The following is a 16,969-nucleotide window of genomic DNA, read 5'->3' as shown; positions in this document are numbered from 1 at the left end:
CATTTCAACTTTAAAGTAAAAATCTGAATAGAGGATTCAAAGTCCTAAAATAGCATATTCAGAAGTCAAATTTCAGGTACAGGCTGACTAGTTCAATCTTTTCTTACTATTCTTAAAATCTTACTTTTGAACTGAAGCACTGATAATAATAAAGTAATAGTAATAATAGAAGCAGCCTCAAGCTGGTTATATATCGTCCTCACTTTAAAGTGAAGGAAAAGAAGCTTACAGATATTAAGTATCTTGCCTAAATTACTAACAGGTGTTAAGTGACAGACATGCAAAAATGACAATGGATTGCCTTTCCTGTTCCTTGGACAGCAGTGACTGTTACATAACCAAAGCTCTCCCACATAGGTATAAAGCTTGAGTTTATCTGTATTACTGTAAACGTTACTTTCAATATTGCCATAGTTTATACATAATAAGCAGCATTTTAAGATAATCAAGATGATTTTGGTAGTAAAAATTATTTCTTGCTATCTCATTACTTATAGAAAGGATAAAATTGAAGTTAAAGTCATCATATACATATAAAATAACTACTATATATATATGTATATTCTGTAGATATTACTTGTTTGTCTAAGTCATCCAATGGGTTCTAAACCAACTGGGCAATGTTTAGAACCCAAATAATATACTCACATTTATTGTGTTTCTTTTCTTTGCCAATCTAACTCTCCTCAGAGAATAAGCAAATTGTATTTGGGGAATGCCAGTTAAATTGCATTTTAAGGAATAACATACAGGACACAAATATATTGAAGCAGAAAAAGAAAATATATACATATTTTTTAACTTTGTCAAGGTTCAGCTGGGGAAATCTACTGACCTATTTTGAAATTAAAGTGCCGTTGTATCACACACACACACACACACACACACACACACACACACACACAAACGCGCGCACAGGCAATTTTCCACTGAGGCTGCACGCAGTAGCGTATCAAAGCTCTATCAATGACATCCCAAATGACCCTCCCTAAGGCAAGAATATACACACTGAGTCCAGGCTGCTCACTAATTACACTGATTTTTCTTTTTTTGAGTCCAGGCTGTTCACTAATTACACTGATTTTTCTTTTCTAACCTAGAATCTTAAAAAAAAAGAAATCATGATCATAGGAATTTCAAGTTTGTAATTAAAATAGAGCAAAATAATCATTTCTAAGAAGCTGTCTCAGTTTCTTTAGTTTTGCAGTGAGTATTCCTGAGTTAATATTATGGATGGAACCATCAAAACAGTAAATCTTACTTTTCAAAGTAGTTACCAATTTAATGTTAGTAAGAAATAAGAGGCAAGTCTTTACCTTCATTAATGTGGACGCTTTGAGACATGCAGCCCACTCTGTCACAGGTTTTGTGCATATAATATCATTATGGAATAAAGAAACTTGATGAGATATCTATGTTTTTACTCACCAGTTGTTTCCACAATGCCTTCTAGGATGACGACAATCTCGAATTGTTCACTTTGCATGCTTCGCTGGGATAGGTCATAAAAGGGGCTTTTGGCATCAATCACGTGGCAAATCGTGAGGGGGGAAACAAGAAAAAGTTGATCTGCCCCTGTACTAAAACCTACATCCAGTTCAAGTTGGTCAAGGGGTAGGAACTCACCCTCAGGTGTCTGCCGAGACTAGACAAGCACACAGAAAAAGAGAAGAAATCACCACTTGTGCTGAAATTTTCAAGGCAGCTCAACAATAATTTACATCATTGCCAAAATTCTGCACTATCAATCATCTGCAACAAAATCCAAACAAATCATTATGCAGCTTTGTTCTAGCAAACGGGCTGAAATCCCACATAGCTCATGCGGAACATACATGCATTATTTATAATATACAACTTACTATAATTACCATTCCCTAACTCATGAGCTTTGGAGAAATGCCTGGCCCAACAATCACTGTTAGCACAAACTACAGACGTGAGTGTACACGTGCTACTGCTTGACATAAATCACTGCATAATAACTCACTGCCTGCCAGATTTTTTTTTTCCTCACAAAACAAACAAGTAGGCAGTCCTTATGGAGTTTGTTAATGCAGAAAAAGGTTGACGATAATTTAAGAAAAGATTTACTGAATTATTAAAAAGCACAACATATTAATTTACTTTTCCAGGAGATTGAAAGGTAATAGATATAAACTGTAACAGAAGAGCAAAGAGGTTATATTAAATTATGCACACAACAGCTCACAAAATAAAAATAAAGTGAAGATGATCTTACCTAATGGCTTTCAAACTCAAATTTCAAAATTTAACAATAAACTGCATTAAAATGTTTACTTCTCTATTTTATGATTTAAAAAAATAGTGAACAAACTGCTTAACTGAAATTTCCTTAATCAAAATGCAATTTAAAATATCTATATTTCATAAACTCATAGTTTAGCAAAATTTTCGTAAGGTAGTAGTTTTTAGTTGCAGTATAAACCATTATAAAGCTTATCCAGTAAACTGCGTGTCTATAAAGGAATTTTCAATACTAAAATTAATACTATAAAATTAATACTAAAAATCAGCAGACCGTAAAAGTTAACTTACTCATCTTTCTTTTCTATTCATTTTTATTTCATTTTCCATACCTGTTACTTATAAGAATTATATACAAGCAAATATTTTCCTTTAATTTATATGACGATACACCAAAAAAACAAAAACAAAAAACAAACCGGTTGCCATCAAGTCAAGTCCGACTCATAGCAACCCTATAGGACAGAGTAGAACTGCCCCATAGAGTTTCCAAGGAGCCCCTGGTGGATTCACACTGCCACCCTTTTGGTTAGCAGCCATAGCTCTTAACCACTACACCACCAGGGTTTCCTCTACAATGATAGTGGTAAAATTAAAGGTTTAGTAGTTAGGAGATACATATAGAAAAATTAAGGTGGGGCCCAAGCTGCTGGTCAGATGGGGCTTCAAAAATTCAATATATTTTAACACTCTTTACAAAACTAATAAACAAAATAGAAAACTGTTCTCTCCAATGAAATGGTAGTGTGAACACAAAATCCTTGCTCGGCCTTTTACATAAAGTAAATGAGTCTGAAAACACTGAAAAATACGGTTTAATAAGATGCCCTTCATGGGAAAAGCAGAACTAAGTGTTTCAAATTGGTGGCGGTGTATTAAGGTAGGAACTGCTGCAAAAAGTCCCAACAGCAGAATTAGTAAATTAAAGAGGCTACTTTGTAGGTTAGTGCTACTCAGTAACATTATTTGTGTTTAAAAAAAAAAAAAAAAATCCAAAGGAAACTAATGAGGCTGGTTTTTTTTCTCTACCTTAAGGCTAGTTGAAAAAAAAAAACAAATAAGAAAACAATTATTGACAAGAGAGTAAAATCCATGAAAATACTTGATGGTACAAGAATAAAAACAGTTGCTCTAACAACCAATGCTAGAGAAACCTAGGCATTTCTAAGACAGCATGAAAAAGCTCACTTAGGGGCTTTTTTAGATCATTATGTTTCTAAACCTATTCTCTAATTAGTAAAGGCTGCAACTTTCCAACTACACAGTTGCATAACAAGTATTGATTCACATTTTTTTTAAAAAGCCAAAAGTAAATGAAAAATAAATAAAAACAAAAATCTTGGGTCCATTGTTTGCTCACCTACTGAGAAACAGGTGCTATATAAAACACAAGGTGGTATTCTGATGTTTATATTTAATGATCAGAATTTGGGTAGTTATTACTAAGTATTCTAAACTCTACTTCTTCTATACTAAATAATCACATTGAAAAAGACAATGTTTAAACAATTCATTTTACTTTGAAATAATTTTCCACAAAGAAGATATATTTTTCTAATTATTATCTATGTAAATCAATACTAAGATTAGTTCTCCTTGTTTATATATTTGTAGCTCATTCTAAAGGGATTTAGAGTAAGCTATTAAATTTTATATTCCCTGATCATCAAACAACCTATGAAAAGAAGCAGCAGCCTAGCAATAGGCAGCTATCCAGCAAATGCCAACCTGGAGTGAAAAATATTTTATTTTTAGTAGTCAAAGTAGTTAACTCTTATACCGGTTATTTAGACTTAAATATACACAGATCTCTTCTATTCAGACTCAGTATACCCTCTGATTTTAAAAGTCTGTCATATACTCAAAATTATACCTACATTCTAAAATACATTCTTTATACCCTGCCAAGGTCTTGGCAGAGCCAGAGGTCACAGCCTATTATGTGACACTATAGGGAAAGTAATGATGCTTCATTTATTTGAAAGATATTTTCCATGCTTACTATGTATTTTCCAGATAAGTGAAGGTTGCCACATATGTATTCAGAAATTATTTTCCAATGGAAACTATATAATTTGACCTTCTCTTTAATGACTCTGAGACACTACACATATCCACAATTTTGTCTTCCAGACTTTCTTCCATTATGTTAGGCTATCTAATATTTCAACTTTCAATATGCTCATCTCCCTGATTTTTGTTTGTCTCTTTGACTTATTATAGACTAGAAAGCCAAATAATCACTGTGAATTTAATTTAATAGAGGGCTTTGGTTCAAGTCAAGAGTGAAAGGTATGGTTTTAGTGTGGCAGATGCTTGGATCACTGAAATTATTCAAAGTTTGAGCTCCTGGCTAGAGCAAGATTAACTTAGTGTCCAAGCCAAATGCATTCAATGTCCCAGAAACCTACATATGCTTACCAAATACATTTGTCAGAAATATACACAGTAGCTTTCAAACTAGAGAATTCTAATGGAGGCTTTCCTAATTCTGATGCAATTAACCTAAATTCCAGAGATTCACTGGAGCAAAGGAAAACAAACAAACAAAATCCTATCTTAGTTTTAAGTCTCTAGACTTGTGTAAGTGGAGTGAGAGAACTTTTGTTCAAGAACTGTGATATACACATGTTTATGGAAAAAAAAACAGAAAAAGGAGTTATTTACATATGCCTTTATAAAATTAAATTGTGATCTGTAACTTGAGTATGTAATAAATCAGAAAATGATAAGCTGTTATTTTCTAATTTTCTGCTTTAGCTATCAATTACCATATTTCACCCAGAAATATTTGATAATAGGCAGGAAAGTTATAGATATAAACAAATTTAAACATCTTAAGAACTATGATATAAGAAGAAACCTTGAATTGCTAAAGCAGTTTGTTCATGGTCCACACTATCTTCTTTACCTCTAAAAACCTAATTCTAAAGGGAATATGGAACTATGATTATTTCCTAGATGAGAGTGTGTAAATAGATGTGACACAGATCAACAGTAAATGAAAACAATTTCTAAAAATTTAAGATGATGTTGTCTTTTAATTTCTAAAAAGCTGATAACTAGGGTTGACTTCTATTTGATGAAATGATGAATTAGAATCATAAAAAATTATAGAATGAATGAGAAAATAGAGGGAAAGAAGTGGAAGAAAAGATAAAGTTAATAAAAAACTTCATAATTCTTAAAAATTTAGAACATAACTTAGAAAAACTATGACCTGAGAATGAATTCTATATACCTTTTTTTTTCTTTTCATTTTTCTGAAATCTTGGGAAAGAAATAAAGATCTTTCCACCATTTCAAAGCCTTTTTGGTTGACTGCAATATAGCAAATTCAGAAAGTTAAGAGAAAACTCACGGAAAGCTAAGGCTTAATTAATGTTTAAGTTTACTGTCCAAAAAATTGTAATTTGAATATCATGAATTTTTTCAATAACATTGTACAATTTAGGTTGTAGCAGTGACTGTTAGTGTATTCTTTATAAAAATTTACATTTAATATTTAAATATTTCAATTGTACACATTTTCATCATATTCAAATAGATCTATCTGTAGAGCTTAAGGCTCGTGCCCCATTTTATAGTAGTAAGTACTAATTTCAGAGAAACAATTTCAAATGATTTTGAACACTCTAAGAGTACAAAAAGGCCTACAGATAATCAACTACAATTCTGTCTACAGGTGGAAAAAAATCAAAAGTCCACAGATGCCTGGAAGGGACCATCATGGTCATGCATTTTACAGACAAATAGCTTTCATATTACAGATAAAAGACTGTTGAGTGCCAAAGACACACACACTCACACAAAACCCTGGCATAAATATTTTAGCACTGTCCTGGCATAAGGCCGTTTACCTGGCCATCCTCCTTCTAGGGGATCTGTGGTCAATGCCCACATTCACTCAGCAAGGCCACACTTTGCCAATACAGTCGGTGTCTTTGCTGTCTTTCTCCCATCTCTCTAACCCATAAATGTGTCCTAATTATAACCACTGTGTTCTTTCCTGTCTCTGAGTGAGGCTCAGTAACTCTGAATAAAAAATGTAATCACTAATCTCTAACTCACAAGATTTACCTCTATCCTATTTCAAGACTTGATCCACGTCCTACCTCCTTCAACTCTCCACTCAGAAAGGGCCCTCAGGGCCAGTTAGGAAAAGAAGAAATGAGAAGGGAAGAGAAAGGGAAACAGAAAGGGAGAGGAAAAGGAAGGAAAGGAAAGGAGGCTAAAAGGGAGAGCGTGATTTACGGCCTACCACCCCCTGGACAATTTTATCTATGATTTCACTACTCCTCTTTAAAAGTGTAACATACACACACACGCACAAATCTGAAATAAGTTCACTTGGAGTGAGGTCAGGGTGATATCTGGAAGCTAAAATTAGGATCAGTCAAAAGCAGGTACCAAGACCAGAAACAAAAGTGCTTTGTGACCCAAAGCAGTTATGGTAATGACTTCGGCACTCAGAGTAAAATTAAGGTCAGTCAGAGAAGAGTATAGATCTAGTCTTAGACACTTTGAACAGTTTAGCTAATAGTTTGGATGATGTTCCGAATGAAAGTTCTTTGATAATCATTTGTGGATTTAATTTGAAAAAAAAAGGAGGGTGGCAGTAACTAATTGTCTCACAATTAAAAGACTGGATTGTCTACAATTAAATTGCACGTTTCTTTTGACTCTTTACACTCAAAATTACAAGATTACTCAGGTGGAAGTCTAAAATAAAGATTTCAATGTTCAGCTAATTATCCCATAAAAATATGTTTGTTTTTATGAAAAGCACCTTATAGAATAGAATAAATTATGTGAGGTTTTCATACCATTCAAATGAAAAGAACAGCTTTATAATTCCTTAAGGACTTTTTATGGAATTTATTATAACTATGGACAGCGTTTGTAACCCTACTTGCACATTCCCCTCCTACTCACCGAACACCCTCCAATCCATCAAATGCTTTTTCCTGCTTCCCTTTATCACTTGTTCCTACCTCCTGCTGTTTATTTGTGGGTCTTTGTGTCCCTTATTTCTTGTTCACACTGTATTCCCTGAGCACAAGCCACCCTGTACTTTTCAGGAACTATATTAAAAATAAAAAACAAACACAAAAAAACACATTACTACTATTGAAAAAAGAATGATAATTATAGATTTAAAAGAGAACCCAAGTTCTATACTTGTTGGAAAATAATTACACTGTATCAGAGAAATTAAAGCTAGACTGAATAGAAATTATGCTGTTTTTTAAAAGCATAATGAATCTACCTAAAGAACTCTCTAACCAATAAGAGACCTAGCCATTGATAATTCTGAGCTACTTAGTCTTAGAACTTTTGAACATTTTTAGTAATAACTTAGAATATGTTCAGCAGAAAAATTCTTTGATACTGATTTGTGGATAAAGTTTTATAAAAGAGTAACTAATTGTCTCAAGACTTAAAGATTAAAAATTAAATGCAAATTGGTCAAAATCAAAAGGGTCAGTCATACAAAATAAAGTCACAGAGTCAAAAGTATAGTCACATTTATGCGTAAGCTATGGAATGAAGACAAACCAAAAAATTAATCAGAAAAATCCAGGAACCATGTGATCCAGAAATCCTTGTGGTGAAAAGATGAACAAAATGTTAGGGTATAAGAAACAATGGTTATACAGTAACTGCATCTGACTTGATAACACTTCTACAGGGAAACCAGACAGTACCCAATTTTTAATACCCATATAAATAGGGAATAAAAAAGGTAAGTGCAAAATAATGTATGATATTAGAAGAAGAAAGGAATGCACTCCATTACCTTTCAATAAGTGAAAATTAAGGGTGGCATAGCTGATCTCCCAGGAAAGAAAGATGATGACTATTTGCAATGAATAGAAATATCAAGAAATAAGTTTGCGCTTCCATGAGAAAAAATTATCCTTATCTTTTGATTTTAAAATCTGGTACAACAATAATTAACTTTGTTTTCAAGTATTTAATTAATGAAAAGGAAATAATTTACTTTTTGCAAAAAAGGTTTGACTCAGTAACTGTCAGTAATATACATGTGTGTATGTGTGTGTGTGTGTGTATTTAAGAAGGTATCTGGATAATAAGTTTGTAAATTTTAGCATTCTTGAACAATGTATCAAGGAAGATTAGGTAATTCTTTGCCTAACAAACTGTGTATCTAGGACAGTCAACCATTAGATTTAGGTTTGTAAAACGGAATAAGATTTCCAAATTCTTTAAACCCAATATTAAATTAAAGGGTTCAGTGTTTCACCCATTAGTCTGAATTCCCTAATCCAGGCATTTTTTAAAAGTTTCCAACTGGATGACATATTAACTTAACAAGGCCATGCTCTTTAGTGCCTATTCTCTAAGTTAAAAAAAAAAAGGTAACTACACTAAACTAAAAATTACAAGTAAAAATTAGTATAGAACTAAGAGGGGAAAAGAGAAAGAAGATTCATCTTTAAGTTTCATATAGCTGTATTTACAACAAAATTACAGATTTTTAAAGCAGTACTTCAAAACTATATCCTTCAATTTTTATTTAAGGCAGACTTTCTGTTTGTTTGTTTGTTTTTCCAAAGAGAAAAAGGACCAATCACTCCAGGCATAAATTTGGTATCTGTATTTGAATACTAAGGAGCCCTGGCGGCACAGTGGTTAAAGATATTGACTGCTCACCAAAAGGTCGGCGGGTGGAAACCACCTGTGGCTCCGCAGGAGAAAGATGTGACAGTCTGCTTCTGTAGAGATTTACAGCCTTGGAAACCCTATGGGATGGCTATGAGTTGGAACTGACTGGACAGCTGTGGGTTTTTATATTTGAATACTGAAAGAAACTTTAGTATTTGCATTGCTGGAAGACAGCAGTAGAGTTGAGAAAAAATTTACTTTCATGTAAGTGAATAGCATAACTAAAAAAATAGTCAGAGAGGTTAAAATCAAGTAACTTTCACCAAAAGTTTGGGAATACAGAAGCAATAAACATGGAAAATTTCCGAATGACAATGGTTAGAAAGCCATATCCATGTTTTTACTATCTTCCGAAGAATTGAAAATGCTTGGTAATCATTAAATAAAACTCTATATTGATACTGAGAAATAAGTTTCTATTCAGCAAATAAGAAAGCAGAAGTAGAAAAATCTAAGTAAAATTAAATTAGGTAATAGGAAAAAAAATTATACATCATATACACTATATGTTATGATTATATCCCTTAACAGTATATGTTTTTGTTGCCTTAAGAATCTTCTTCTATTAAAAATACAAAAATCCTATCTTTAAAATGTCAAAAAGGGGACTAAAGGAGGAAACTGTAAACATCTGTAATTATATTTAAAAAGGTATAGAATATTGAACTATTATTACTTTAAAAATTTGGTATAGATTCCCTTTAAGAATTGTAGTTAATTGTTTTAGGTCACTTCATCTCAGTCCCTAAGAGACAATGAGAGCAACCTATTACAGGAAAATCTGCCTTCTAATTTTGCTAAATGTTATTAGCTCCCCAATAAAGCATGACTCCTTTTTAATGAAGTCTAAGGAAATGACAAGATGTATGAGAATTCATTTTAATTACCAAGGCTACAGGAAAAACCAGCTTCAAACAAACTACACTAATTTGCTGGCTGAAGAGCAACCACTGATCAACCCTCCTGCTTCACAAAAAAACAGGATAGATTTTCCTCATAATTTGGTTTATATATACATTGACTCCATATGTCAATCATTTCTACCTCTGTGATATCTCCCTAATAAATCAAAATTAGAGGACTTTATAGGCATAGTATAGTTATTATGTTAATTAGATATTGTTTTTATCACCTTGTATTAATATAGCACCTTGCTCCAAATTTGTCAATACAGTAAATCTTTTCTTTTTAAATTAGGACATTCCTTATGGTATATGTGGCACATGACCTTATCATAAGTGTTTGCCCTCTGCCAGCGGAGAGACTGAGTGCTTCAGATTCACTGTACCTTTGTATGCATAAACTGATACATAGATCAATTTTAATTATTTCTGGCTTTACTAAAATAAAATTTGATAGATTCAAAAAACACTTTTAAAATATGTTGCCTGGAAAAAAAATATTTGTTTTAACAAATGACTTTATGTATTTAAAACATGACCTGTAAAGTCTAATTTTCAGTTTCCACTAAAGACCAATCAATATGGTAAACTACTCTTCTGTAAGAGTGATACATGAACATGGATTCCTTGACAGAGACCTTTGCACTACATTAACAATTAAACTGCTGTTACCTGTCTGGTACGTCTACCTAAATAAAGATATAATATACTTTGGTCTATTCATAGAAACAGACATATACAACAAACACAACTAGAAAAAAAAGAAAGGTCTATAAAACAACGGCTTAGATTGATTCCACAAACCACTTAGTACAATGGTCAGTAAAACTATATGCTGTTATATAAAAACTTGTATGCAGTTCATTGGAGTTAATTATAAAAGAATATGATCTACTCAAAGTATTAATTCATAATTATCATAATGAACATGTGCATCAAAACCAGGCTGATAGTTTCCCACCGTGCTCTACAAAACTCACAGCTTATTGACTGTATATTGGAAAGTAAATATGCTTATGATGTGAAGTGACAGGACAACTGAACTGCTTTAATTCTAACACTTAACTGAGCAACATGGTCGAGAGTTATTAGGGTAAGATTTTACAAATGAATAATGAGAATGACACAAGAGCAAAACTTCTTAAAAGCACATTGGCTCACTTTGAACTACAACATCAGCTGGGGCTGAGGAAAACAATGTATACTTGCATACTGGAAATTGAAATTTTAAAGACAAAAAATTTCAACTAAAGGTATTATAAGATTTTGCATTTTATTAATACTAAATTCTGAATCCAGTTATGGTTCTTTATACAGTCTCAGAGAAATCTTTTAATATTTTTTGAGGTCATCTTTTTCACCTTACAAACATTTGAAAATTGCCTAAGTCCAGTCCCTCAGAAAAATAAATTGTAAATGACTCATATAAAGAAACTGGGCTTTAATCTCTCATTCCCTGGCTCTAATCGGATGATTCTCCTGCTTGCTGTGGCGCCCTCTAACGACGAGGTGGACCTTGCTTTAATAATCTCTCCATGTGTAATTTGTTTTAGCATTTCCACTGCTGATGGGAGGAAGCAATCCTCTTTAATGGATGCTAAAGAGCTTCAAGTGAAATCTGTAATCGACAAAGCCTTCATCAAAACAGTCATTAAGAATAAAATTAACAAGAGGCTTTACAGGAAAAGCACTCAAGCTTTCACAGAATACATCTCTAGGAAAATATCTAGTAAAAATAAAAATTTAAAAGAACCAGGTGTGGGTTCTTCCACCTTAACTGCTTCCTGGATCTGTGTACTCATTTAAAAGATGATCATACACAGAGTTAATGTTATTAGGTACAGAGAAATAATCCATCTACTAATAGTATTGGAAGGAAAAAAAAGTCCTAAGTGAAAGTTGAGGCAAGCTCAGCACCTATCTCTTCAAAATAAAAACTGCTCAGTTCTGGCACCTCAAGTTTAATGGAATAGTGTGTTGACTGCAAAACAAACGTGCTCTAACGAGACAAGCAACAAGTGCAGGAGAACAGGGCGCTTCTTTACTCCAGGGCTCCGGGAGCCAACACCACTCTTTAAGTGTTACCAAGTGAGACTTGCACACCCAGAATAAGAGCGCGAGAGTGAGAACAGAACTGTGTTTTATCTTTGCTCAAGCCTCCAACACTCCCCCAACCCATTTAAAAAAAAAAAAAAGGAATTAACCTGTGGCGATAGGTAAAACTGGGGACAGGGCAGATCTCAGGTGAGTAAATTTCCGGTGCGGGAGGGGGAGGGTCTGACAGTCGCCAGGTGGGGAACGGTCGGGTTGCACTTACTTTGAGCAGCTTGCAGCGGATTTGCGCGGAGACCATGTGGCTGTTGCGCAGGTTGCCCACCCGGAACATGAGCGTGAGTTTGCCGTCCCTCATAGATATCACCGCGTGCTCGCTGAACATGAGCGTCTCGGCGCGCTTCTTGGGCTGGGACATCTTGATGAACATGCAGCCGATGAGGAAGGCGTCCACGATGGAGCCCAAGATGGACTGGAAGAGGAAGAGGATGATGCCCTCAGGGCACTTATCGGTGATGTAGCGGTAGCCATAGCCGATGGTGGCCTCGGTCTCGATGAAGAAGAGGAAGGCAGAGGGGAAGTTGTAGACATTAGCCACACAGGGCGTGTAGTTGCCTACGTGGGCTTTGTTCAGGTCGCCCCGGGAGTAGGCGATCACCCACCACATGGACGCCATGAAGAGCCAGGCCACCGTGTAGGTGAGGATGAAGATGAAGAGGTTCCAGCGCCACTTGAGGTCCACCAGGGTGGTGAAGAGGTCCGAAAGGTAGCGGCTAGTCTCGCTGCCCAGGTTGCCGTGCTGTACATTGCACCGGCCGTTCTTGTCCACGAACCGCTGCCGCTTCTTCTTGGGCACAAGCTGCTGCTGCGGGCCCTGGCCTGGCCCCTGGGGCTGCAAGCCCGAGCCGCTTGACGAGGTGGTCACTACCTGGTAATCGTCCCCAAATTTCCTTCGGAGTGCAGACATAATACGGAGGGGCGAGCCAGATTCAAACGCGAAGCGAAGGCGCAGGAGCCGAGCGCTGTAAACCAGCACCAATAAGGAGGTGGGGGTGGGGGATAAAAGCAGGGGGGAGTAAAAGCAGGCGCGCCTGAGGTGGGGGACGCACCGGCCAGGTAGCTGCGGTCTCTGCCCCCTGCAGACGCGTTTGCTTCTCCCTTGGGAAGGAAGCTTTCTTTCCCAGCTAAGTCTTAAAAAAGTGTTCTCTCACACTCAAGGCAGGAGGGATGTAAAGACCAGGAACCGAAGCGCAATTTTGCCTCCGAGCTTTTCGAGGCTTCTCTTCTCTTCCCTCACCACGGGCATCCCGGGCCACCTCTTGCCTTTCCTCGCCTCTCCTGACTATTCTACAGCACCCCAAAACTGGACTATTTGAAAATTAATGAGTTGACAAGCAACTCTCACCCACTTGCCAACTCGCCAGGCTGCCGATGCTGCGCTACCTGCCTTGACCAAACCCTCCCCCTTCCCCGCGGCTCCTGGCTCTCCCCGCCCGGGTGATGGCTATCGCCCCCCACCCCCACCCCCGGCGCTGCTGCCTCCTATCTTTTGGCCAAAATCCAGCCCAAAGGCATGTCTGCCGGGCTCTGGTGCAACACCCCCTCCCTAAATCTTCCTGGCTCAGAGTCTCCCGCTCCGGACTCCAGAGACTTGTCCTGGCGTCCGGGGGCCACCGAGTTTCCGCGGACGCCGCTAGGACCCTCGGCCGGACCCGCAAGGAACCCCAGGCTGCCCCGCGCCCAGCGGAGACGCGGCCGTGTGCGAAGCCCGGACACTCACCCAGCGGGAAAAGGCAGGAGGTGGTGCGGCCAGCGGCAGCGGCAGGGGCAGGCTGGCTTCGCACTCTGCGTTCGCGGCTGTTTTCTTCGCCCCCAGTTTTCCTGGTGTACCACGATGGGCGCTAATGCAGGTTCCCCAAGCTCCGCACCTTCCTGAGGGCACTTGGCTGCCCCCGCGAGAAGGACCCTGGCGCGCCGACAACAGACTGACTTGGGCGCGGGATTCCGGGGTTCCCTGGAGCTGTGCCCTCCTTCCAGGAGGCAGCAGTGCCGCTGGATGGGGTTCAGCCTCGGGCTGCGGGTCAGACTTTCAGGTTAAACACGAGCGCCGCTCCAGATTTTCCTGTCTCCCAGTGGAAACCTCTGCCTCTTCCTTCCTGCATTCCCTACTCCCAGTCCGCACTTAGTGGCCCGGGGTGGTGGATGCGAAATGGGAGAAGGGGCAGCAGGAGTGTGGTGTGTGCTGGTGCGTGTGATCAGCTGCAGAGCCGCTCTAGCCCCGCCTGTCCCTGCCTTCCTCCGCTGCTCCACCAGCCTGAATTGCACCTCCGCGCCTCAGTTGAGCCTGCAGTGTCTGGCAGCTCAGGAAAAGCGAACCCCTCCAAAGAAAAGCGGCTCTAAATCTGCTCCCAAACGCCAGCCAACTCTCCTTCCTCGCCCCCCTGCATCAGTCAGAAAGCCCCCAGCAAGCAGCAAATGCTCCTCTCTGAAGAGAGAGAGGTACAATATGTCTCCAACGAGGGCTCTCATTTAACCGGATGCCTGGATTTGGGGATGCATCATAAACACAGATCCCAACTGGCTCCTAGATAGGCATATTCAGAACTCAAAGTTACAAGTAGCGGGGGTGGGGGGTGAGAAGGTGGGGGGGTGGTTAGGCTGGGACTAGAAAGCAGGGGATCTGCTGATAGGAGAGATTCACAATCCATCCTAAAAAATGGCTCTATTAGAAAGGTTCAGGCTGGACACGGTTAATATGTGGCTGTAGTTGTTGAGGGAAGGCTGGATTTCAATGGCCCAGGCTTCGCTGTTAACTTAATGGAGGGCAAAGTACAGAAATACCTAATATAGTACTCATGAGTAAATGCCCACTTATTTACCACCTTCCATGTTTGTTTAAAAATGCCATGGTGTCTTACGGTATATTCCATTCAGTCCAGATACATAAAATGGATTTTGTTGGAGAATTGTCAAATCAAGGGATTATAAAAGCAAAAAGCTGCTAGAAGACTCTCATGCAAAGGAAAAATAAGCACGTCATAACTAGACCAGTTATCTGCCAATACTACTCTCTTCTACATCTCTACCTCTAAAACTCAGTGCAGGCAAGGGTGTGTCCGCCAGAACTAGAGGATTCTTTCACTACCGTTAGATTAAAACACATATCCTCAGTTACAGACCCTTCTGCAGGCTCTCTGATCAGAGGTAACTCTCTGTTATTCTTCTAGGATTATATAACAAGGGAAGGTGACACTATGGAAAGTGGAAACTGTTCATGTCCCGGAATCATAAGACATAATGTGAATCCTGGCTCTGCAATTTACAAGCCATGTGAGCTTAAGCAAGTACCTGGATGTCTTTAAGCCTCAGTTTTCTCCTCTGAAAAACTGGGAGTTGGTATGATAAAAAGAGAATCAATGTGGTTTTACCAACTATTACTGCTATAAGAAAAAAAAGAAAAAACCTGTTATTATTGAGTCAATTCTGACCCATAGTGACCCTACAGGACAGAGTAGAACTGTCCCATAGGGTTTCCAAGGAGCAGCTGGTAGATTCAAACCCCTGACCTTCTGGTTAGCAGACAGCTCTTAACCACTGCACCACCAGGGCTCCACCGCTATAAGGGAGGTCATATATTATTGTTGTTAGATGCCAAGTGGATTTCGACTCATAGTGACCCCATCCGACAGAGTAGAACTGCCCCATAGGGTTTTCTAGGCTATAATATTTATGGGAGCACATCGCCAGGTCTTTTCTCCCATGGAGCTGCTGGGTGGGTTCAAACCACCAACCTTTCTGTTAGCAGCTGAGTGCTTAACCATTTGTGTCACCAGGGCTCCTTGGGATGTTATATACTGGGTTGTAAAGTTTCAACAAGGCCAAGGAGATATCATGGATGAGTTTTTCGGAGTTAGCATCATGCCATGAATTTACACAAATTCTCATCATGTATCTGACTACTCTCCTTTAGGTCACTATGCCCTGGCCAGACTGGCTTCTTTCAATTCCCAAAACATGTCGAGCCATAATCCCCACCCTTGGCTCCATGTACTATCTGTTCCCTCTACCTGGGATATTCTTACCTTGCCTCTTCGTGCTTGATCATTCAGGCCTCAGCCCAAAGGCAGCCTCCTATAGAGGCTTTCCCTAGCCTTCTAAGTATTCTCTATCACATCAGTCTGGTTCATTTCCTTCATAATCCTTTTTTTAGCTGTTATTTTCTTCTTTATTTCTTCCTCCCTACCATTACCAGTCCTAGAATCTAAGCTTTACAAGAGCCAGGGCCTTGTTTGTTTTGTTCACTGCTGTATCCCAATACCTAGAACAACATACTAGGTCCTCGATAAATATTTGTTGGATGAATTACATGTACCAATTTGCGTCACTAGAAACTCTCTCTGAGTAATACAAAATAGAAAGTCATCACTAAATCAGGTCACTTATATGACAACATAAAAGAACATGTAAATATAAAAGAGTAATACTTCCTGTGCTTATTCGATTTAGAATATTCAGTCAGCTGCCAAGTCCTTCTGAGTGTACCTCTATTATACCTCTCATATTATTTCCCCTCTCTTCGCAAAATGCCATTAACTTTCTTTAAATCTCCATTTTATTTTAGGCTCAAACACAAATTATTTTCTTGCCTTCAGTCTTTTTCTTCTTCAAACTGTCCTATATAGTACTGCTAGATCTATCTCCTTAGGATCCTATAAGTTTAGCAGAGGAAGGAAAACCAAAGAGTTCTCTGATTATTTCATTTCCAAGCTTTTAAATTTTCCTACTTAAAAAAAAAAAAAAAAAAAAAAACTTTTCCATGAAAAATTTTGCCATTTTCCAACAACGAAATCCAAAAGCAAATAATTTTATACTTCAGGAGACATGATCTAGTCTAATTCTCTCATTTTACAAATGAGTTGAAAAAAAACTTGCTCAATGTCACAGATTGTTTTTTTTTAATTTTTTAATTGTACTTTAGGTGAAGGTTTACAGAACAAATAGTTTCTCATTAAACAGCCAGTACACATATTGTTTTATGACATTGGTTAACAACCCCA

At 37.8% G+C, this 16,969-nt stretch overlaps 1 protein-coding gene across 2 annotated transcripts in view; it reads right to left on the bottom strand.

Annotated features, from left to right (window-relative positions):
* Nucleotides 1-13,075, bottom strand: part of KCNJ3 (potassium inwardly rectifying channel subfamily J member 3) — a 168,260-nt gene extending 155,185 nt beyond the window's left edge. Inside the window, exons 1-2 of one of the 2 annotated variants that reach the window (XM_004375393.2) lie at nucleotides 12,178-13,075; nucleotides 1,429-1,645 (exon numbers count right to left, since the gene is read on the bottom strand). In XM_004375393.2, the coding sequence (XP_004375450.1) occupies nucleotides 1,429-1,645; nucleotides 12,178-12,879 (919 nt within the window). In that variant the 5' untranslated portion in view covers nucleotides 12,880-13,075. The remainder of the gene's footprint in view (nucleotides 1-1,428; nucleotides 1,646-12,177) is intronic. The other variant, XM_004375394.1, reaches the window with a different exon arrangement.
* Nucleotides 13,076-16,969: the final 3,894 nt, after the last annotated feature.

The sequence above is a fragment of the Trichechus manatus genome, unplaced genomic scaffold, assembly GCF_000243295.1.
Source record: "Trichechus manatus latirostris isolate Lorelei unplaced genomic scaffold, TriManLat1.0 scaffold00036, whole genome shotgun sequence".
NCBI lineage: Eukaryota > Metazoa > Chordata > Mammalia > Sirenia > Trichechidae > Trichechus > Trichechus manatus.
This window is presented reverse-complemented; position numbering and strand designations above follow the sequence as displayed.